General features: G+C 37.8%; 2 protein-coding genes across 2 annotated transcripts; one reads left to right on the top strand and one right to left on the bottom strand.

The window, feature by feature from the left end:
* Window positions 1-760: 760 nt before the first annotated feature.
* LOC138316128 (hydroxysteroid dehydrogenase-like protein 2) lies at window positions 761-10,223 on the top strand. The gene is made up of 6 exons (XM_069257647.1): window positions 761-871; window positions 4,688-4,950; window positions 5,073-5,273; window positions 5,653-5,741; window positions 5,958-6,099; window positions 9,011-10,223. Exons 2-6 carry the CDS (start codon window positions 4,703-4,705, stop codon window positions 9,216-9,218), a joined length of 888 nt encoding a protein of 295 aa, XP_069113748.1. The 5' UTR covers window positions 761-871; window positions 4,688-4,702; the 3' UTR covers window positions 9,219-10,223.
* Window positions 10,224-11,290: 1,067 nt separating this feature from the next.
* On the bottom strand, window positions 11,291-22,464 carry LOC138316127 (L-methionine gamma-lyase-like). Its single transcript, XM_069257646.1, has 10 exons — window positions 22,383-22,464; window positions 20,987-21,191; window positions 20,586-20,744; window positions 18,899-19,036; window positions 13,648-13,820; window positions 13,247-13,358; window positions 12,929-13,042; window positions 12,035-12,169; window positions 11,804-11,949; window positions 11,291-11,680 (listed from the first exon to the last, which is right to left on the bottom strand). The coding sequence occupies exons 1-10, from the start codon at window positions 22,385-22,387 to the stop codon at window positions 11,611-11,613; spliced, it is 1,257 nt and encodes a 418-aa protein (XP_069113747.1). The 5' UTR covers window positions 22,388-22,464; the 3' UTR covers window positions 11,291-11,610.
* Window positions 22,465-22,978: the final 514 nt, after the last annotated feature.

Here is a 22,978-nt window from a genome sequence, read left to right on the forward strand (position 1 = left end):
TTAATTCTCGACGTATCTACGCTATTTTATATAATACATGACATTCTGATGTACATTACTGACGTTGGCTAATATTATTAACTAATGTACATGTTCAGGTAAGACCTACGCTCACCTTAATCGGTATTTAAAATGAAGGGCTCCATTAAATCAGTAAACTTTAATTATGCATGGCTTGGTTTTTTAGAAAGTTCGTACAAAGTCACCATAGAAACTGATTTTCATTCTGAATTTACTTTGCGGCTTGGACAGTAGAAGAGGAATTTGAATAGAGAGTGACTATACGATACTACCACAGGCACTATATTGTGTCATAGTATTACACACACATATATATAAAGAAACATGTCCATAGAGCCAAGTGCCTGTGTAGGAAAATTCAATTCCGATATAGGAAATAGTGATTCCGATATCGGAAAAAGTAGTTCAAATATCAAAAGTAAATCCGATATCGTAAGTAATAGAATAAAAAGTAACGTAGCTTGCCATATAATTTCCTCTTTACAAGATATTATGTCAATCAACACATGTGTTACATTTCAATTTGAATACATATACATTGTATTACTAAATTAATAGAATAGACACAACGAAAAGTTACTTACTGTCAAAAGATATTCGAAGCTGGTGTCTGGTCCTAGAGGGGCATAAAGGAAAAGAGATAAAATGCATGTTAAGGTGAAGTGTTCGATAACGCAGCTCTTATTATTCACGAATTCATTTTCCGGATAAAATTGCCCGGCAAGATAAGTGGTTTAGGACATTAGTCAATACCCTACACTAAATCGAAAGTAGACATGTAGCTGGCCTACATTGCTGAAGGGCCTGGATATATTATGGATGGCTGAAAAACTAATAAGAATTATTTCTGGTTTGTATTTGTACGCCTATTTGATAGTTAATTTTGACAAGTTTGATACCGTCGACGTGTTGTCTACTACAACAACGACAGCCTAACACAGCTAAACGTGAAGTCCTATTGTAAGTCTGTTATGTAGCCTACAATCGGTATCATTGATATACATGTATTTTATCGGCATATTTTACCATACGTGGGAGGATTCTTGGAAAGAATACTTTAAGACTAACTTTGGAACCGACACTGTAATATATGGTACAACTGTTGATTTTATAATTCCTTAAAAGCTTCACTGAAATGAACAGGGTCAAAGAGCATTGAGATTGTAAAGATTAAAAGTGACCGGTGACAAAATTTTCCGCACTGGATACGGATATCAAACTTGTTCTAATTATTAAATTTTTAGCCCATAATCATCAGATGGTGGGCTATTCAAATCGCTTTTTGTCCGTGGTCCTTGGTCCGTCCGTCCGTCAGTCCGTCCGTCCGTTAACAATTCTTGTTATCACTATTTCCCAGAAAGTACTGAAGAGATCTGGCTCAAATTTCATATGTAGATCCCTCTAGGGCCCTAGTTGTGCAAATTGTATTTTTGGATCAACCGGTCAACAAGATGACCGCCAGACAGTCATCTTGGATTTTGATAGTTAAAGTTTGTTATCGCTATTTCTCAGAAAGTGCTGAAGGGATCTGTCTCAAATTTCATATGTAGGTTCCCCTAGGGCCCTAGTTGTGCATATTGTGTTTTGGGACCGATCGATCAACAAGATGGCCGCCAGGCAGCCATCTTGGATTTTGATAGTTAAAGTTTGTTACTGCTATTTCTCAGAAAGGGACCTATCTCAAATTTCATATGCAAGTGTCCCTAGGGCCCTAGTTGTGCATACTGCATTCTAAGACTGATCAGCCAACAAGATAGCCACCAGGCAGCCATCTTGGATTTTGATAGTTGAGGTTTGTTATCGCTATTTCTCGGAAAATACTGAAGAGATCTGCCTCAAATTTCATATGTAGGTATCCCTAGGGCCCTAGTTGTGCATATTGTATTTTCGGAGCAAGTCAATAAGATGGCCGCCAGGCAGCCATCTTGGATTTTGATAGTTAAAGTTTGTTATCGCTATTTCTCACAAAGCACTGAAGGGATCTGCCTCCAATTTCATATGCAAGTTCCCCGAGGGCCCTAGTTGTGCATATTGCATTTTGAGACTGATCGTCCAACCAGATGGCCACCAGGCAGCCATCTTGGATTTTGAATGTTAAAGTTTGTTATCGCTATTTCTCAGAAAGTACTGAAGGGATATGTCTCATAATTCATATTTAGGTTCCCCTAGGGCCCTAGTTGTGCATATTGCGTTTTGGGACCGATCGATCGACAAGATGGCCGCCAGGCAGCCATCTTAGATTTTGATAGTTAAATTTTCTTATCGCTATTTCTCAGAAAGTACTGAAGGGATATGTCTCAAATTTTATATGTAGGTCTCCCTAGGGCCCAAGTTAGGCATATTGCGATTTGGGACCGATCGACAAACAAGATGGCCAGCAAGGAACAAATTTGGATTTTGCTAGTTGAATTTTGTTACTGCTATTTCTCAGAAAGTACTGAAGCGATCTGTCTCAAATTTTGTATGTAGTATGTTTGAAAAAGTTTGTAAAGCAGAGAAAAGATCCATCTTTTTATTGTCAGACCCAGATCATTCTTTGGTGGGCGCCAAGATCACTCTGGTTTAATTGATATTTCGTTAAAGTTGTATGGTCTATAACTTTCGCTCTTTTGGTCATAGTGAAAACTGTTTAAGTGTTATACATATTTTTCTCCGTCTGCCTGAGGTTTAAACTTTCTAATTTTACCACTTTTTATAAAGTTGCAGCACTGGGAGTATCTTTAATTATAAAAGTAAAAAATCTTTTTAACGTGTACACGTGAAAAATAGGTTCGAAACATGCCGAATCATTCCGAACTCTTCCGAACATCGTCGCGACAATCTCGAAGTAAAACGAGAGTTGTGAAACCAAGAGAAAATATCAACAATTTTTCATAAACAAAACATGTGGTCGACCTCATCAGACTCTATCTACAAAGAAAATAATGCTCGCACATTACAATATTTGATACACACAACATTTTACGGTAATGTGTAAATTGGATGTTTCAAATACTCAATCTGTGGACATATACCAGCATGATTTGCTCATATAGGCCAGAAGGAAAACGTAAACAAACACATGTGTGCTTACGCTAGTTACCTGGCTCACCACGTGCAGGTCGTGTCGAACGTCAGTCACGTGATACGATTAGGAATCCGACAAAACCCGAAGTCACTGAACATGGCGGTGATTGAAGGCGCTTTATTCAAAACCAGGAATATATGATTCCTAGATTTCTGCTCTCTTATAGGCCGACATATGCTTTTGGGGAGCTAAATCATCAAGTTACATGTCAATGTTTAAATATCAAATGTTTAAGTTACATATCGTTACAGTGAAATTAGCAGCAATACAACTTTAAGTTATTGAAGGTTTACTGCTTTTCTTAAACGGCTTTTAAAATGGGGAATGCCAAACGATCGAGATTGGTAATTGCGATAGTCGCAAAAAGTTATTAGCTTAAATACTACTGTACACTAATCAAGACCTTTTTGAACAATTTGATAAAAGGAAATCAGATATTATGTATTTATGGCCCCGGTGGCGGTGTGGGCCCTCAGGAAATATCACACCTTCAGTTTAATAAACCTTCATATCACTCTGCCACCGGGGCCATATTGTTTATCATACCGAAAATTCACGATTCGCTACTCTGGGTTAAATATTACTTAAATTTCCGGCGAGTAAAATTTCATACCCGATATACTTGTGATACTTCAGAAGTACGATTTACGATCATACCTCGATAAGTACCGACGAGAGCTAATAGAGGAAAAGCTGAGTGTAAACGGATTATAAAGAGAGCCATCAACCACTTCGAAAACAAGGCATTAAAACTTCGACTGTCAAATGACAACGATTTCTACCGGTTCAAGAGAGTTCGCACAACATACAAACATCTTACGCTCTTGGCTGCTAGCACAAGTCCAAAACAAGTTAGATGTGCTTACTTCGTGTGCAACGTTCTGACATGTGCTCCAGAGCACCCAATCCGGCAATGTGCTCTTTGTAAAGGAAATTACAAGGACTCAGTCCGTCACATTTGTACGTCATGTCCATTAACAACCGAGTTAAAGTATCGTCTCCTTGACGATATTTTTATTGACTACGGCCCAGATGTCTTTCAAGACCTGTGTGGTTTGCAAGAGGAAGGCTTCCTTTGTGTCCTACTTGGCGCACATCTCCCTATTCTGTAGCGTTTCGACAACGACGAAAAATACTTTTTCACCCTTAAATGTGCCGGCTTCGTCAGAGAAGCAATTCACAAATACTTCGCAAATCCAACATAAGTATTGTCAACACTGGAGACATTCCAATGTGAGCATCCTACGCCTGCATCGGAAAAACAGCTAAAATGCACTTGCGCGAATGAATGATGAACTTTATAACAATAATTCTACTTTCACATATGAATATGTATTGTCTCATTGCCTCACTATAATGTAACTACTGCGCAAATATCTCCACATTGGGGGAAATAAAGATTGATGATATAAACATGAGGTATAATAATATTTTTATAACGCGGGTCGTCCTAATTAACGGATAGTAGTTGACTGCATGTATCAATGCACAAGACGGCAAAACAGCGAAATAAATCTTCACTGGGACACAGTCAAACGTGAAACGGATAATAGGAGTGTTTGTCATCATACCTATGTCACCGATCTGTGTCTGTTTCAGAATCTAAACATCACTATGCAGAAGGCAGCGTTGGTTGTCGGAGCGTCCAGAGGGATCGGGAAACATATCGCTGTGGCCTTGTCCAAGAATGGTTACGGTGTGGGCGTGGCCTCGAAGACGGAAAAGTCCACTGATGCACTCCCTGGTTCTATTCATACGGTGACGGCGGAAATTGAAGCCATGGGAGGGAAGGCTGCTCCCATCGTCTGTAACACACGGTCCGAGGAAGATATCAAGGCTGCAGTCCAGAAGTGTATAAAAGAGTGCGTATCTCACTTTCTGATGGTTCAAAATCATTAATATAATGCATATCTAAACATAACAACAGCATTTAAAGATCGCCCGTTTATAAATGTTATAACCATTGCTTTCGACATTGACACAGGTTTGGCAGGTTGGATGTTGCCGTTTATAACGCTGGGTCTATCACATGGGATAAAGTTATCAACACGAACACCAAAAGGTTTGATCTTATGAACGAAGTCAACGCACGAGGAGCCTACATTATGGTACAGGAGGTCCTCTCACATTTTCTGGAACAGAAATCTGGCAGAATCATTTTAGTTTCACCCCCAATATACAACAGGTCAGTATTTTAATAATGTCTCCGTGTTGCCTGTAATTCTCAGCATGAAGATTTTACCGTTGTTTACAGCAATAAAGTATATTGTAGCCTAGAAAAGTACGAACACCTAAAGCTTGGGTCTAAAAGTGTGATATTGTTTGAATTGACCAAAACTAGCCTTCAACGTATTCTACAGAGCAGCATACCTTACCACTCGACAGTGTGTTGTGTAAAGAACTGCCCGTCACTTGACATACCATACGAAATATCTCTTCATTGTATTCATGAAACTGCATGTTTCTTCAGACTCAAATAAATAGTTATTTTTTCAAACCTTCTTAGAATTCGGTCACAAATTCCCCTCTTGTAGTAAACTGTCTTGATGTTATTCTGTATAAAGGTTCTTTAAAGGGAAGACGACATATGCGATGTCCAAAGTAGCGATGACGGTCCTTGTACATGGCTTGGCTAACGAACTACATGGCACAGGTACTTATACAGATGACCAATACAAGTAACTTAACACAAGTGTTAAGTTACCTGTACCCGGAAACGATTACGTGACGGTACGTAAAACCCACTTAATTCACTTGTGTTAACGCTCGTACTAGAAACGTACTGAAATTCTATTTATTCTGAAAGCACTACTACAGGTGTCGTTATAAAACGTTTCACGATTTAAATGGTGTTTTGTGTGTTTTCAAGGAGTTTCCATCAGTGCCTTGTGGCCTGCTACAGTCATCCGCAGCCATGTCACTGATAAGTTGAACGTGCCACAGAAAGTAATGCGGACGCCCGACATATTTGCTGACGCCGTGGTAAAGATCGCAGAAGATCCGACTGAAAGGCACGTATTGTTTAAGGCAACTACAACAAAGCTTCCGTAGCACATCGATAACTTTTTTATATGGTAATATCTTGCATTTTCATAGCAAGTTTGAACTTAATAAAGCTACAACCTTGTTCCAAAATAAAATCTTCCTCCTATTATTCTATTTTGGTAAAATTGGGAAAATATCCAACACTGAAATGCACGCATTACTTACATATTTCATTTAATAACAAAGCTATAACGTAATTGATAACTGCCTAATGATTAACAGTTGAGCAAAGTCATATTTTATAGTCTGTTTTTATGAAGCCGGGGGAATTAAATATATGAGATACATCTGTAGTCACATTTCCATGTCCGAAATTAAGATGGTATACTGATCTTCTGAGGCAAGTATATACTATTTAGTTTATTGTACAGCAACGACTTGAACATCTTTCACTCTTTCACATAGGGAAGAAGATATTTATTATTTAAGGATGTACACCTCGGAGAAGTCAAAATTTTCTTATATTAAACTTTTTTCTCATATATTTTTTGGAAGTTGGAATTCAAACATGTCAGTGTGCTCGTTATTGAGCTGTGGTCACTCAAAGATATGAGAATTTTGCTGTTTTGACCATATACACAATAAATTAAAGCCATCATTTCCTAATTAGGTGTTTGATATATATGGATGTTTGCAGAATTTATAGTACAATGGTCTTCTTCCAAAAATTAGCAGTTATGATTAATAAGACTCGTATTTTTTCTCAGAATAACAACATGTGCTACCCCTACCCCTTACTTTTAAGATGCAAAATCCACAATTTTTAGCCATTTTTTCCAGATTTAACCTTTTTATAGAAAATGTTCTGGTTTTAAATTTTTGTAAATATTTTGCATACCAATAGGGAAAAGGTTGTTCTTTCTAAATCAGACAGAAAGAATAGGGGGTCTGAGTGCTTACTTTTTTGCTCCATTTAAATATCTGTTATTTTTCAATATTTTAGAGTAAAAAATAAAAGTGCGCAATTCACCAGTAAATGTAAAAATGAAGTGAATAAATGGTATCATTTCACAAAATGGTATCATTTCACACATTAATGATTAATATTTTATTATCCCCCGCCCAACGAAGTTGGCGGGGGATATACAAATGGGTTCCGTCCGTCCGTCCGTCCGTCCGTACGAATGGTTTCCGGAGCATAACTCTAAAACCAGTAGAAATATTTACACGAAACTTCATACACACATTGGTCTTATGGTCTAGTAGTGCCTTTTGCTATTTTTAGGTTTTCATTGTCTGCATTTTTTCCGTAACCATGGAAACATTGCTGAAAATATCATATTTTGTACCAGGTTCGTTTCCGGAGCATAACTCTAAAACCAGAAGAGATATTTCCACGAAACTTCATAGACACATTGGTCTTATGGTCTAGTAGTGCCTTTTGCTATTTTAAGGTTTTCACTCTTTGTACTTTTTTCTGTAACCATGGAAACATTGCTGAAAATGGCAGATTTTTTGTGCAAGAATCGTTTCCGGAGCACAACTCTAAAACCAGAAGAGATATTTCCATGAAACTTCATAGACACATTGTTCTTATGGTCTAGTAGTGCCTTTTGCTATTTTTAGGTTTTCATTTTTTGCACTTTTTCCGTAACCATGGAAACATTGCTGAAAATATCATATTTTTTGTACCAGGTTCGTTTCCGCAGCATAACTGGAAAACCGGTTGAGATATATGCACGGAACTCCATAGGCACATTAGTCTCTTATGGTCTAGTAGTGCCTTTTGCTATTTTAAGGTTTTCACTTTTTGTACTTTTTTTCTGTAACCATGGAAACATTGCTGAAAATGGCAGATTTTTGTGTAAGAATCGTTTCCGGAGCACAACTCTAAAACCAGCAGAGATATTTCCATGAAACTTCATAGATACATTGTTCTTATGGTCTAGTAGTGCCTTTTGTTATTTTTAGGTTTTCACTTTTCGTGCTTTTTTTTGTAACCATAGAAACAATGCTGAAAATATCATATTTTTGTAGCAGGTTCATTTCCGGAGCATAACTCTAAAACCAGCAGAGATATTTCCACGAAACTTCATAGACACATTCTTTTTATGGTCTAGTCGTACCTTTTGCTATTTTTAGGTTTTCATTTTTTGGACTTTTTCCGTTACCATGGAAACATTGCTGAAAATATCATGGTAAATGGTAAATGTTACTTTGCAAAACTCCACCCATCTTTGTGTATATAGTCTAATATAAATGTCAAGGCTGTATACCTGATTCAACAATTGCAGCCCCGCTCTACTTGAATTATACACCATCTTTCTTTAGCTCAACTTCCTTTTTCCTGGGTTTTTTCATACACATAAGTCTCCACAATCAAACTTACTTCAGCTTTGATATCTCCATTGGCGGGGGATCTGAATGACTATGTCCTTGTTTACCATGAACCTAGTCAAGATTTACAACAAAATTAAGGTCGATAGAGCTAGAAATGCTGGCACAGTGATGATAAAAGTAAAAACAAAAAATGGTAAAAACTGTACTCAAAACGAAAAAAAAGACATACTTTCAAAGTGGTCGCCAAATGGGTCATTTCTTAAAATCACATTTAAAAAATCTGCTACAATGTAAGAATAGAAATGTTTTTTGACGAAATTTGCAATTGAAAACTTGTTACAGATATTGATTAATTTTATTTGAAAATCTCGTAACTTCTTTGATCTATGTCGAAAGGAGACTTCAACGGGACTGAAACCTCCGAGGTGTGCCTCCTTAATTAATAGTCGAATCACGGACATCAGGGTATGCTTTATGGTTTAGTGCGGCTCAGTGAAGGTAATCATTTCACTGTTACAGAAAACAAACATATATTATTTAGTTAAGAAAAAAAGAGTGAGTGTGTAATACATTCTGATAATTTCCGGTACCTTGTAGGTTGAATGGTAAGGCGTTGATAGACGAGGACTACCTTAGAACGACAGGTATGACAGACTTCACGGTATACAGGTGTGACAAAGGTCACGAACCCCCTAGGATGATGCCGAAATCGTTTCCATCTCTCCTTGTTGAGGAGGAGGATCAAAACTTACCACTTTCAGCTGCACAAGAAAACATCGACAAAGATATAAATAGTAAATTATGAATTTTATGTTTTGTTGTTTTTGTATAAATGTTTTGTTGTAATTGAAGGTGTTGCAATTTATTGGGGGATGTTTTGTGTTTACTAGGAGATGTTTTGTTACAATTACATTGATCCCTACTCCCTCTGATATTACAATATCAGAACAATGATATTCATATGTTCTGACACCCGCATGCAAAACGCAATGGGATAAGATAAAATAGATAGTGTTACTCTTGCTAATATCACATTGACATTGGCTTATGATTATGTTTTTTTACTGTTAAGCGATTTAAATTGTCTTGTTGTGGAAAAGTCTCCGCCAGAATGAGTTTTTACGACTTAGCATTTGCATTTTTTTCATGTAGATGGGACCAGTGAGTATGTTGCTTAGTGTTTGGGAATATAAGACATACAATCAAAATCTTTGTTGTAAGAAAACATCGAGGTGTCAATTTAAAATGAGAAAATAGGAATAAGTCTTTGATTATTGGACACTCTAGCGTCAAGGAAAGCATTGGTTTGACCTCATTTTGCAAAACATCGTTTTGTTAGAAAAATGTTTCCATGGGAACTTTTGTTATCATTCTTAGTGATTTTTTATATGAAATGTTTCAATGCAAATATTTTGCATACAATATCTTGGTGCATAATGCTTTGTATTCAACAAAATATTATAGTTTGAAAATCTATCATGATTTATGGCACGTGCTCTATTATCGTGTAGACGTTTGTCTGTTTACAGTATAAGAGTTTCATTTACGTCGTCAACATGTAAATCCACTTATGTTTTCTGTTTTTGGCCGCATTATGTTTACCCTGCTGACGTATCTTTACTTCCTATGGAAAACCTCTTTTAAGCAACAGTCTAAAAGATAAACATCGAGCCTTTGTATAAATCACAACACCCGTTCTACCATGCACTCTCCATCATTTGAAGTGTTTGTGTGCATTGTACATTAAGAAAATCTTTGAATTGTAATCACATAAACATGTCTCTTTGTGAGACTATCTTTTATTACCCAGTCTCTGTCTTTGGTGTCTCTCTGAAACCGTCCTCATATAGCCCTGATAGCAGCTCTTTAAAACCTAGCTGTCTTTCTATAAAGACGCCATATATGATTTCTTGCAATATACAGAATATATGTGCGTGTGTATTTTAATTTATAAAGATAACTACGTTTTAAAGATGAATTTCTTCCCGCAGCCGTTTACACCACCTCGAATATCCCTTGATACACATTGAGCATCTACATTGATCATTAGATAAACACGATTATTTTTTGTTTATACTGCTTATCAATCTTGTAGTTAGTATGGTACCTAATTGACTATGATAACATACACAATACACATTGGTTTGTGTTGATGATAATTAGATGGTCACATGTCATAATGAATCGCCTAGTCATCAACGAGTAGTCCTGAGAGCGGATATCGCATATAAACTGTCGGAAGACATTTCTTCTAAATCATCGGTTGAAATCAATACCAGGGTAACCCTTGATAATTACTAATTATAAACAGGCTAATGAGTCTGTCGTGGTCATTAGTAGTCATTGTTATTGTTCATTACACGAAGTTCAAAAACAGGTGAAAGTGCCAGGACACATACATATTCTCGTTAGGATAATGTACGCTTCGGTAATTAGACAAAATTTGTTCAGACAGGAAGCGTAAAAGCAAAATATTTTAGCAAAATCAAATGAAAAGTAAATAAGGCACATTCCCAAAAACAGGTGTCCTCACAAATAAAGGTAAAAACCATCATAGGAAAGGAAAAGTCCTTAGGAAGGTTTTCTTGTTGTTTTGTAAGAATGCCGACGTTCTCAGAAAGGAATGGATACTTCTCAGGAAATGAACATCCTCGCAAATGTAGGCATTGCAAAACGTATATATTCAGGAAGAAAACATCCTCAGAATAAAGGCATAATGTTACATTCTAGGAAAGAGAAAGAGGAATTATGAACTTTTAGAAAGAAATGTGTAACATGATTTTCTTTAAAGAAATAACATTTTGATTCAGAAATTAGTTAATGAATGTTTTGTACAGCTATCAAGGAGGCAGCTTTCCACTACGAAAAAATACACGATAAGTATGTACTCTTTTTATTCATTTGATCTACGAAATATTGTTAAAACGTCATTGAAATTATATTTAGATTTGTATGTATATATTCAATGGGTTATTTAGAGATTTGAACACAAAATAAATAATCTTGAGTAAGTGTGTCGGTTCAATTTTCTCAGCAAATATATTTGTCAAACCTCGCCGTTATATCTAGTTCTGCATACAGTTATCAACATGATAACGCTATCCATGATTCCGCACAGATAAAGAAAATGTCCGAAGAACGGTTTCATATAATGATAATATTGTACGATGTGTGTGGATTTGCCTGTCTTCTGCTTTCTAACATACAACCTTGTCTAATGCTTGTTGTAAGTCTCGTATCAGATCATCCGGGTCCTCTAATCCGACACTAAAAGATAAATCAAAATAATGTTAAATAAATTTCAGTTAAGATTATGTTGCTGCACAACATAGAGCTTTATTTAATTGATTAGAACATGGTAATATAAAACGACATAAGACACATTTTTACCTTAATCTCACAAGTCCGTCAGATATCCCACCACTCCGCCTGTCTTCGTCGTTCATCAACATGGGACCATGTGTCATAGTACCCGGGTGTTCTATAAGACTCTCCACCCCTCCCAAGGATACAGCCAGCATAATGACATGGAGTCCCTGATTGTGATAAAACGAAATTAAAGTCTCTACGACAATAATACGAGAAAATATCACTTATCGCAAAAACGAAAATATTTTATACCTCTACTAACGTTCTGCCTCCCTCTAATCCACCTTTCACCTCAAATGACATCATGCCTCCAAACATCTTCATCTGTTTCTTGGCCACGGCATGCTGGGGATGTGACGGCAGACCTGGGTACATGACCCACTCAATCTGTATAAAGGTCAAGGTAATCATGCATTATTATAGTGTATTACCATACATGTACAATAGACAAATACTCCGGTAAAAGATTGCTACAACAGCTCATGTCATAACATCATACATTTCACTATTTGCCATTTGATAGTGGTTAAATTTCCCATTTATAATAAACAAGACTGTCCTATTTAAATTGTAGCACCTGTCTCGCGAGTACCTTTTATTGTGACAACCGACTCAGTGTTTCTGTATTGATTGACTGTCCATTAAGGTATACTACCAGATTTACTAATGAAACGGCAGGATTAACGATAGCTAGTAATGATATCCGCTACTACTTGTGTGATTGTGACATGATCACTACTTGTTTCCATAAACAGCCATTGCTTTGATACACTCCGCCTATATTTTCATCACTCCCTGTTAAAAAGTCAGGAAAATTTAACAGCATCAGATGGCGATAACGATAGCTAATTTAAAGATCCAAACGTCACTTTCGATTCTACATACTGGAAAGTTGATCAATTAACCTATGTCTTTGTACATAATGATTTATTACCGGTCTATGTACTTATATGACACAAAAATAAAGAAAAAATACATGCACGAGTGCTATATCACTGAAGGATACACAAGCTTAGGTTCTAAAATATATGATTTCAATCCGATATCTCTAGTTTCAATGTAATCTCGACGCATGCAATCGGTTTACTTTTCTCCTACAAACAACTCATGATTTCCGAAGACTTAATATTCCTTTTTCATTCCTACCTTTGGGTGTTTCTCCAAGAATTCAGCTACCTTCTGTCCATTGGAGCTGTGGCGTTCCATTCGTAACGGCAATGTTTTAATTCCTCTGAGTAACAAGCTAGCATCATGTGGGGACTAGGGGAAGAATATGATGTCAAATGTTTACTGATTCAATGGCCGTGTAAATATTAAGTATTTTTGTTGAGACTTTGGCAATATAATTATCATTTAATGAAAGACTCAGCTAAATATTGTTATTGATATACTGTACATAGTCTAGACACTTGTTGATATTAGTTATATGGTTACAAACTTAATTCACAAAACCGTCTAACTCACCAAACTTGTCCCGAAAGTGGTTTGATACCGTATGGCGTCTTGCCACAACTGTTTTGTTCTGAAGGTCAGACTTCCCGCAGTTAAATCGCTATGGCCGCCCAAATATTTTGTGCTGAAGCATAAATATTTTCTACATGTACAAAATCTTATCGAGCTGAAAAGAATTCCATAGTCATTTTATCTGAAGTGTTTGCTATAGTGCTACTGCATACAGATGAACAAGGGCCAATAAACATTGGCAAATACAAGAGAAGTGAGAAAAGAATTTACAATGATTGCTTTAAAGCAAAATAAAAGTATACTGGTTTAATGTATGCAGATGTGTTATTGACCACATCTTTGAAATATTATAAAGAGGAAACAAAAAGAATTGTTAGAAATTGGCAACCATTTCATCCTACCAGCTCTGCATAGAGATGTCGATTCCGTGTTTAATTGGGTTCTGGATGTACGGGCTGGCAAATGTGCTGTCGACTATTGTGATGACACCGTCCAGGGATTGACCCAACTTTCCAAACTCTTCAAGATCCAGTATAGCCATAGTAGGGTTACAGGGTGTCTCCCCGTACAACATCTAGTGAGGTAAAAAGGTATTTTATCATTTCCTATCGAAAAAAAAGCCATTAATGACTGAAAGTGCTTGTTTAAACAAATCAATAAAACCGTTGTTAGAAGCACTATCTACAATATATAGTCAATGAATAAAACAGGTCTTTTCATTATTTTTGACAACATTGGTATACCTCATTTGTGTTTAGTTGGATTGAGTTTTCTCATTACTGGGTTAATGTTTTTAGATGATTTGTCAAACTGATGATGTATCCAAATGTACTCCAAGACTGTGCAAAGTCATCTCTGTTATATCGTAGCTAAAACCCGTTTCTAGTAGCTTACAATACAACGCGACATCATCATGGAGGTTTCCATCTTGTATTCAGTTTATTACAATGCGCATGCTCAGACATACAAGCGTGTAGTGATACAGATTAACGGACTTACTAAAGTCCGAGTTATACAAATAACACTGTGTACCGTATTTACTACATTCCTCCCCTCTATTTAAAAAGTCAGTCTTTAAATGTCTATAATTTCACCATTAATTATTATAGGGGATATTTAGAGTATTTTTCTTTAAAGATACACAGTAAATTATAGACTTTAAATTTACTCATTTCTTTTAAATCATAAATGTCAATGTCAGTTTCTCAATTATACGACACTGTAGATGGATTTTTAAAACACTCATTTTTAACTTTATGAAATGAAATAAAACACTTTAACAGTATAACATTGTCATTTTGTCATTAGAAAAATTAAACAAAACTGAAACATTATAGAACCCAGGGGTTCTTAAGAGTCTGCACGGGGAGTTATTATGTCCCCAGAGCACAGTGCAGCTCTGACCTATACCTAGCTACAAATCTAAACGCGATGGAGCTTTCCTTCGTCGAGCTGGGTTTCGTCTCGGAGATGGTGCTGACACAGTCTTGCCCGAGGACACAGCCACAGGATTTTCCAATGGTGGAGGAGGCGTCGCGACATCAGATGGAGGTTGGATAGGGACTGTTTCTGAGGCCTTCGGTGTGATTGGTATTGGTAATTTGGGTGGTAAGTCAACAACGAGTTCAGGGATGGGTAATTTCCCCTTGATGATTTGATCGGTATGTCTCCGCCACACCGCTCCATTACCAACATTTACTCGGTACGAAAGTGGACCTGTTTTCGATTCGATAGTTCCTGGGATCCACTTTTCTCCGCTTTGTCGATAATCACGTACATTTACCGTTTCTCCTTCGCTGAATTGTCGAGACGACTGATTTTCGTTTATCATCTTCTCCTGATTGTTACGAACTGTACGACTCGTGCTCGGTCGGATAAGACTCAGGCGTGTTTGTAACGATCTTCCCATGAACAAATGCGCCGGGGTTTCGTTCGTTGTCGCATGTGGTGTCGATCTGTAGGCTAGTAGGAAATTACATAGTCTTTTATTTAACGTTCCTCCGTCCTTCCGCGATGCTTTCATGGCCTGTTTGAACGTTTGAACTAGTCGTTCCGCTAAACCGTTGGTACGTGGGTGGTATGGTGCGGACGTAGTGTGACGTATACCGTTGTATTTCATGAAGTGTTGAAATTCGTCAGATACAAATTGTGGGCCGTTGTCCGAAACTATACATTCGGGTAAGCCGTTTCTGGAGAACACTTCACGCATAACTTCGATCGTTTTCGACGCCGTCGTCGTTGACATTGGTATTATTTCCGGCCATTTAGAATGAGCGTCCACCATGAGGAGGAACATGGACCCTTCGAAAGGTCCGGCGAAGTCGACATGGACTCGCTGCCATGGTAGTTGTGGCCATTCCCATGGGTGCACAGGTGCGGCGTTCGGGCTACTTTTGTGCATCACACACCCATGACACTTTTTAGCTTGTGTTTCTAAGTCACTGTCTATTCCTGGCCACCAGACGTAGCTCCTGGCTAGCGCCTTCATCTTGCTCGCACCAAGATGACCTTCATGTATTTGATCCATGACCTTGAGACGGAGATTTTCGGGAATTATTACATGTATCCCCCACATCAAACATCCGTCGTGTAACGATAGTTCCGTTTTACGGTTAGCATAGGCAGCTATGTCGGGGTCTGCCTTCACATCATTATTCCAACCGTTTAATGTCATTTCATAGACTTTCGACAATACTGGGTCTCTCCTTGTACTTTGTCGCACTTCCTTGACCGATACCGGTAGTGTGTCAAATTGAGTCGTCATGAACAGATAGTCGACATCCGGCTCGTCGGTTTCTCGTTCCTTCACGATCGGTAAGCGCGATAGACCGTCAGCGTTTCCATGACTTTTCGTACCTTTGAATTCAATCTTGTACTGAAAACCGGACAAATACAACGCGTATCGCTGAAGACGTGCGGCTGTCGTAGCAGGAATACCTTTCTGTGGGTGGAAAATAGACACCAGGGGTTGATGGTCCGTTATTAGTGTGAACTCACGACCGTAGAGATAGGCGTAGAACTTTTTCACACCCCATACAATTCCCAGAGCTTCCTTGTCTATTTGCGAGTAGTTTTTTTCAGCAGCAGTAAGGCTTCGCGAGGCATATGCTATTGGCTTTTCGTCGCCGTTCTCGAGACGATGAGACAATACAGCACCGATACCAAACGGAGACGCGTCGCACGAGAGTACCACGGGTAATCGCGGGTCGTAATGCGTCAGAACTTCGTCCGATGTCATCATTTCCTTCACACGGTCGACGGCCTTCTGACATTCCTCGGTCCATTCCCATTCAGCATCCTTTTCCAGAAGTTTGTGTAGCGGGCTAAGTACGGTAGCAAGGTTTGGAAGAAACCTAGCATAATAGTTAACTAACCCTAACAGAGCTCGGAGCTCACTCACGGTTTTCGGAATCGGAGCGTTGACTACAGAGTTGACCTTGTCGTCGGTTTTGTGAATACCGTCCTTGTCGATTACATGACCGCAGAATTCGATCTTATCGAGCATAAACGCACACTTCTCCTTGTTTAGGCGTAGACCAAATTTATCTAGGCGCTGAAGCACGGTTTCGAGGTTTCGCATATGTTCTTCCTCCGTTTCGCCGGTTATAATCATATCATCAAGAATACATTGGACACGACCTATCCCTTGAAGCACTTGGTCCATGGCACGTTGCCAAATGGCAGGTGCCGAGGCTATACCAAACACGAGCCTCTGATATTGGAAAAGGCCAAGATGGGTGTTTATAGTTAGGAATTTCCGATCCTCTGGTCTCACCTCCATTTGCAGGTACGCCTGCTTTAAGTCCAACTTTGTAAATTTCACACCTCCGGCTAACGAAGCGAATATGTCCTCAACTTTCGGTAACGGATACTGGTCCACGTCGAGTACCGGGTTGATTGTGACCTTGAAATCTCCACAAATTCTCACGGAATTGTCTTTCTTAGGGATTGGCACAATCGGTGTGGCCCATTCACTCGTTTCGACCTTCTTTAGGATACCAGCACCCATTAATCGTGTTATCTCAGTTTCAACTTTTGGTTTAATGGCGTATGCCACAGTTCTCGCCTTACAAAATTTCGGATTGGCCCCGGGGCGTACTTTGATCTGCGCGGTAATGTCCTTCAACGTACCCAACTCATCCTTGAACACGGCGGCATATTTCAGTTTGAGACCTTGTACTGTCATGTTTTCACATTTCTCATGAAAGTTGAGTCGCCGAGCTTCCTTGATTGCCGTCCAATCAAGTGTCAACACATCGAGCCAGTTCCTTCCGAGTAATGGCGGACCTCTGCACTCCTCACTAACAACGTGTATCGGTAGCACTGCTTTTTGTCCGTTTAGGTTGACCTTCACCTTAATTTGACCTAGTGCCTTTATTTTCTCACCGACTAGAGTACGAAGTTTTAAATCTGTCGTTTCCAGTTTACAGTCACTGAAATGTCTCTTATAGACGGACACAGGAACGATGGTAACTGGAGAACCGGTGTCCAGTTCCATAGCGATTACTTTACCGTTCACTTCCGGTTTTACCCATATGACGTCACTGTCGAGGTTCTTTACCGTGAATGTTAAACTTCCAAGTAGACTGTCAACATCACTGTCATCGTGATCTAGAGAGTACACCTTCCCCTTTTTATTTCCAGAATTAGACTTCTTTTCTGTGTTTCGGCAGGCTCTCTGTATGTGTCCTTTTTCTTTACAAGCGTTGCACGAGTAGTCCTTGTAGAAACATTCCTCCGCACTATGATTTTTTTCCGTTGCACCGAAAACATGGTTTCTGTGATTTCTTTTCATTCTTTAAGCCGCTTTGTTGAGTTTTTTTCTTCATTTTCTTGTTTGGGTTAACCTTGTTTATTTTGTTTACAATGTTTCCTGACTTTTCCCTCTGAAGTTCCACAGCATCTCGGGATGCAGTTTCCATTGCAATTGCAATATCTAACGCGTTTTTATAGGTCAGATTATCTTCAGACAGCAGTTTCTTTTGTATATTGTCATTACGTAGACCACACACTAATCTGTCTCTCAAAGTTTCATCCAAAGACTGTCCAAACCCACAATGCTCACTTAATTTTCGTATGGCTGCATTGAATTCTCTGATCGACTCACCCGACTTCTGGTCTCTCTTGTGAAACCTAAAACGCTCGGCTATCTGTAGCGGTTGAGGGTTAAAATGTCCATTTAAGACGCCGACCAAATCTACATACGATTTATCACCCGGTAAATCTGGTGCAACCAAGTCATGCAGGATGGAATACGGTTTCCCGCCAATAACACTCAACAACACCGGAACTTTTTTTCCATTTGGCACCTCATTTGCCTTAAAAAATTGTTCCAGACGTTCCTGATAACACTTCCACGACTCGACGGAATCGTCAAAGTTGTCGATTTTCCCCATGCGTCCAGCCATCCTCGTCGCCAGAATGTTATATCGTAGCTAAAACCCGTTTCTAGTAGCTTACAATACAACGCGACATCATCATGGAGGTTTCCATCTTGTATTCAGTTTATTACAATGCGCATGCTCAGACATACAAGCGTGTAGTGATACAGATTAACGGACTTACTAAAGTCCGAGTTATACAAATAACACAAAGTAATGTACGTATCATGGTACATTAAATAGGTTGAATAAGACCGACAGACAATATTACCTTAGTGTTTGATTTTACGTGTTTACGGTACTCGTCAACGTCACATCCGGCCGGAACAAACGTCACCTCAATATTGAACTTAGGAAATATATTCTTAGCGATGTCATAGATGCCAGAATAACAGGGGTTGTTAATCACCTGTAAATTGACGGTAAAGATGGAATATAAAATAGCTAATATAACATATCAATGGTACTAATGGTGTGTTATTTTTCTTTCAATTGCAGGTAGATGCAAGGAAAAAAGACTGCACTATACAGCTAATTCTTTCTACTAGACACATGTTAGAGACAGAAAGTACTTTAAAGGGCATCCAAAAATGAAATAAATCGAGCACAAATCTAATATCATGCATAGTGAGTTGTGACTTGTCGTTCTAATACGTAGGACCGTAGTAAATTATTATTCTACATACACAATGAATAACATATACAGTCAAAGTGTCCTCGGGTCAATTTATCATGAAAAGTGCTTGACCTGGAACAGGTAATTTCTAGATGAATGTCCGAATTGGCATGCAAGAAAAAGTTAACTTTAGGTCAAAAATGGTTTTCACATGTAAAATTGACACAACATGAAGTTGACTTTAATTTACTGAAGACTTTTGCTTTTGTACAAGCTAGAACCTAACAAAAAGTCTATGTCTGTATGATTTCATTGAAAACGATAATTTAGGCCTTATCCGGGAGATGCCCTCAGCATAAAAAAACCCAAGGAAGTGATCACGGGCTATTATTTATCGTTATACACCGTACACTTATGTTTATATACAGTGAAGGCCACTTCATGGCGGTGTCCTTTGAATACATAATGCGTATATTTGGTATGTTCTTTATATTCTTTATCTACTGTATACTGGCACTGTGTCTCTTGGTAATAACTTATTTCTACGTATCAGTGCTACCTTGATGCAGCATCATAGACAATGTCCAGCTTAACATACATCAGAAATGATACATGTATTATCTCTTTCACAAAGTAACGGACACCCATAAGTATATCTTAATAGTGTTTCCTGTTACGATATACCGTGGGTCTATGGAACAATAAAACACAATTTTAGTCTTAAGATTTCACTATACTTTGCAGATACATGTATACAGAGAGTAAAGCCTGTAAAAGTCTTTCTACGATACAGTGCTCTAAATTAGTTTAAACAAACAGTTTATATGATATAGTTGATATGTTGAAACATTTAAAAGCATTGATCTGACTATTTTTTAATTTTATCGGGCTATGGAAAAAAATTGTTTGCAAATTGTGTGAATCCGCGTAGCGGATTCTCACAAAAGTTTGCGAACATTTTTTTTTCATACCCCGATAAAATTAAAAAAATAGTGACATCAATACTTATAATTAATTTTATACTCAAGTTGATAAAATGAAGTATGTTTAAATGTAACATTATAGTGGTTTTTCAAGGGATTTTTTTCCGAATCAATACGTCAATGTCTCTATTGTGACGTCACGATAACGTCGGGGTTTCGCGCCATTCTCGGATCTTTTGTGTATAGTGGTATGCAAAAAATATTGGCCAATTAGAAAGCCAGATTTGGTATGAAAACAAAGAAAAATTAATTATATACATATAGTGCATAAATACATTTCGGGATCGGAAAACAAGCTTAGAGCTTATATAAATTCCTATCCCCTGAAAGATTTTAATAGAGCTAAATAACATACGTACGATATGGTCTCCGGACTTTAGGAATCCGAACAGAGCCGTTGTTATACTGGCCATTCCAGTATTGTAAACAAGAGACCCTGCCCCTTTCTCCAGGTTGTTGAGTACACTCTGCACATTGTCTGATGTGAAGTTGTTAAGGCGCGAATATATGTAGCCGCCCTTGAGATGTGAAAAGGGAAAAAAGAGACATCAAGTACAAGCAGAACGCTCAAACAGCAATTAATGAATGAAAATGAAGGAAGTCAACAAAATAAGATATGAATTAAGATATAAATGTAAATGAATAATATTTGAACATGATCATGAAATAAAGAAACTGAAAATAGTAATTATTTTGTGCTTTGTTCCATATGCTGTTCTAATATTGCGTGTAATGACAGTTGACTGATATTGACTCTTACTTTTTCTAGTATTTCTAAGTAGTCGTCGACACTCTTCAGTTTGTAGGTGGACGAGTGGTAGATCGGAGGGACCAAGGGCTCTGTCTGAGGACCTTCCTCGAACACGTACCGCGCTGACGTAGCTATGGTGTCATCGCTGACGTCATCCAAGGTCAAACCACCGACTCCTTTGTCTAAAGAAGACTTCGGTGGATCCCACTTTCGGCTGTAAGAAATGTTTTGCTATCATATGGCCGATATCACTGCCTCAGTCTTAAGTATGCATAGCTAGGCGCAAAATATCTTCCAATTTCATGGGAAATACAATATTTCTACGACTGCGTCTGACATTAACTCCAGTGTAATGCCCAATTTAGGTTACTCGTTAATTATTTCTCTACTTTGAATGATTGTCAAAACTTCTAGAAATACAAGAATAACCGAGACTGTAAATTTTATTTCCAACTTCATAGAAAGATTTCGCTTGTTGCAATATAATGGTTTGGAGTGTTTGGTCCTAACAGGTACAGTACTGATATCAGAGCTGTTCTGATATACGTCATTTGGAATTAAAATCGACATTTTTGGAATTCGAGTCAATGTTTTCGCTTGTCATTGAGTGTCCGTGTTCCTGATTTCTTCACTGATATACTTCCGACATGCATAATCAGGCAAGATACCGAGAGCTTACATTGGAATTTCCGCTTTTTGGGGGACATCAAACATATACTTCTAGGTCGACACCCAACAAACACGTTCTGGTGATAAACCTTTCTCTGTAGTAAATATTGTGATTTACATATACTGTATAGCTTATACTTCAAACATGTAAAGGTTTGTATGTGTGTTTTAAAATATAGATTCCTTTCCTCCTTTTAAGTACTCTTTAACTAACTTCCGATCGGACAATTGTTCCTTGAAAATTGAAATTCACACATGGTAGCATTCATTTGAAATAAAGTCATCTTTTTAAATACAATATGAAAATTATCTAGATACATAATTGTGTACATTTCAAAGCTAATGAAATGCATTTGTTACAAACTTCTCATAAAGAAATATTTTCAATATTAAGTAAAAATGTTATAATTAGAAATTGCTCCTCGCTTTCGATATCGTTTGTAATAACATGCTTATCTTGTCTGCCTTTCCTTATTTTCTTTGCAGCTACTCATAAAAAACCATAATTCTGAACATTAAATGGGGTATGGCTCAGTACCTCGTCTACTCGACAGTAGAACTTGAAAGGGTTTCCATACAGCACTTACTAAGTAGGTCACATACAGACCATTTATATCGGATGTTAAACGCCCAGGTGGCCGATGAGTACGTCCAGTTGATATTCTTTCTCAAGTCAGATACATGACAAAGGAGGAAAGCATATGGGAGTAGGAAAGGTCAACACAAAGACACCTACCTCATTTTAGGGTTAAACAGGAAGCCGATTTAGGGCGCCTTGATGAGATAAGGGCGAGTTGTGTGTATGGAGAGCTGACGGGGACATACATTAGTTATCTATGATACCCGTTATCATCACTTTAACTAGGTATCTATATACAAGTAGTCACTAGTTATAGTAGGTATACGAAACATGCTCGATCATATTACTGTTACAACAGCTAAAGTCACTTGTTATCAAGAACACCCTGTGTCATTTATATCAAACATACTATTACCAGTTTGAATAACTTCGTGTAGAGACTTGTTTTCTTTTTCCAAACTCGCAGCACTACTATAAACACTCGATTGAAAGCACCACATTTGAAAGCACCACATTATTTACAAAAACAACATTATTCTTTTGGCACTGCTGTTTACTATAAACGACAATCTTTATTACTTAATAGCATCATCTCTCGTCACTATCATTTACTATAAACAACAATCTTTATTATAGCACCATCTCTCGTCACTATCATTTACTATAAACAACAATCTTTATTACTTAATAGCATCATCTCTCGTCACTATCATTTACTATAAACAACAATCTTTATTACTTAATAGCATCAT

This window comes from Argopecten irradians, chromosome 2 (genome assembly GCF_041381155.1).
Source record: "Argopecten irradians isolate NY chromosome 2, Ai_NY, whole genome shotgun sequence".
NCBI classification, from domain to species: Eukaryota; Metazoa; Mollusca; class Bivalvia; order Pectinida; family Pectinidae; genus Argopecten; species Argopecten irradians.

Coding starts and splice junctions, on each gene's coding strand:
- LOC138316128 (XM_069257647.1), top strand. CDS start 4,703: ATGCAGAAGGCAGCGTTGGTTGTCGGAGCGTCCAGAGGGATCGGGAAA. Junction 4,951..5,072: donor GTCCAGAAGTGTATAAAAGA/GTGCGTATCTCA, acceptor ACATTGACACAG/GTTTGGCAGGTTGGATGTTG. Junction 5,274..5,652: donor TCACCCCCAATATACAACAG/GTCAGTATTTTA, acceptor TTCTGTATAAAG/GTTCTTTAAAGGGAAGACGA.
- LOC138316127 (XM_069257646.1), bottom strand. Junction 20,745..20,986: donor ACTTAGAAATACTAGAAAAA/GTAAGAGTCAAT, acceptor TCACATCTCAAG/GGCGGCTACATATATTCGCG. Junction 13,359..13,647: donor GACATCTCTATGCAGAGCTG/GTAGGATGAAAT, acceptor TTTATGCTTCAG/CACAAAATATTTGGGCGGCC.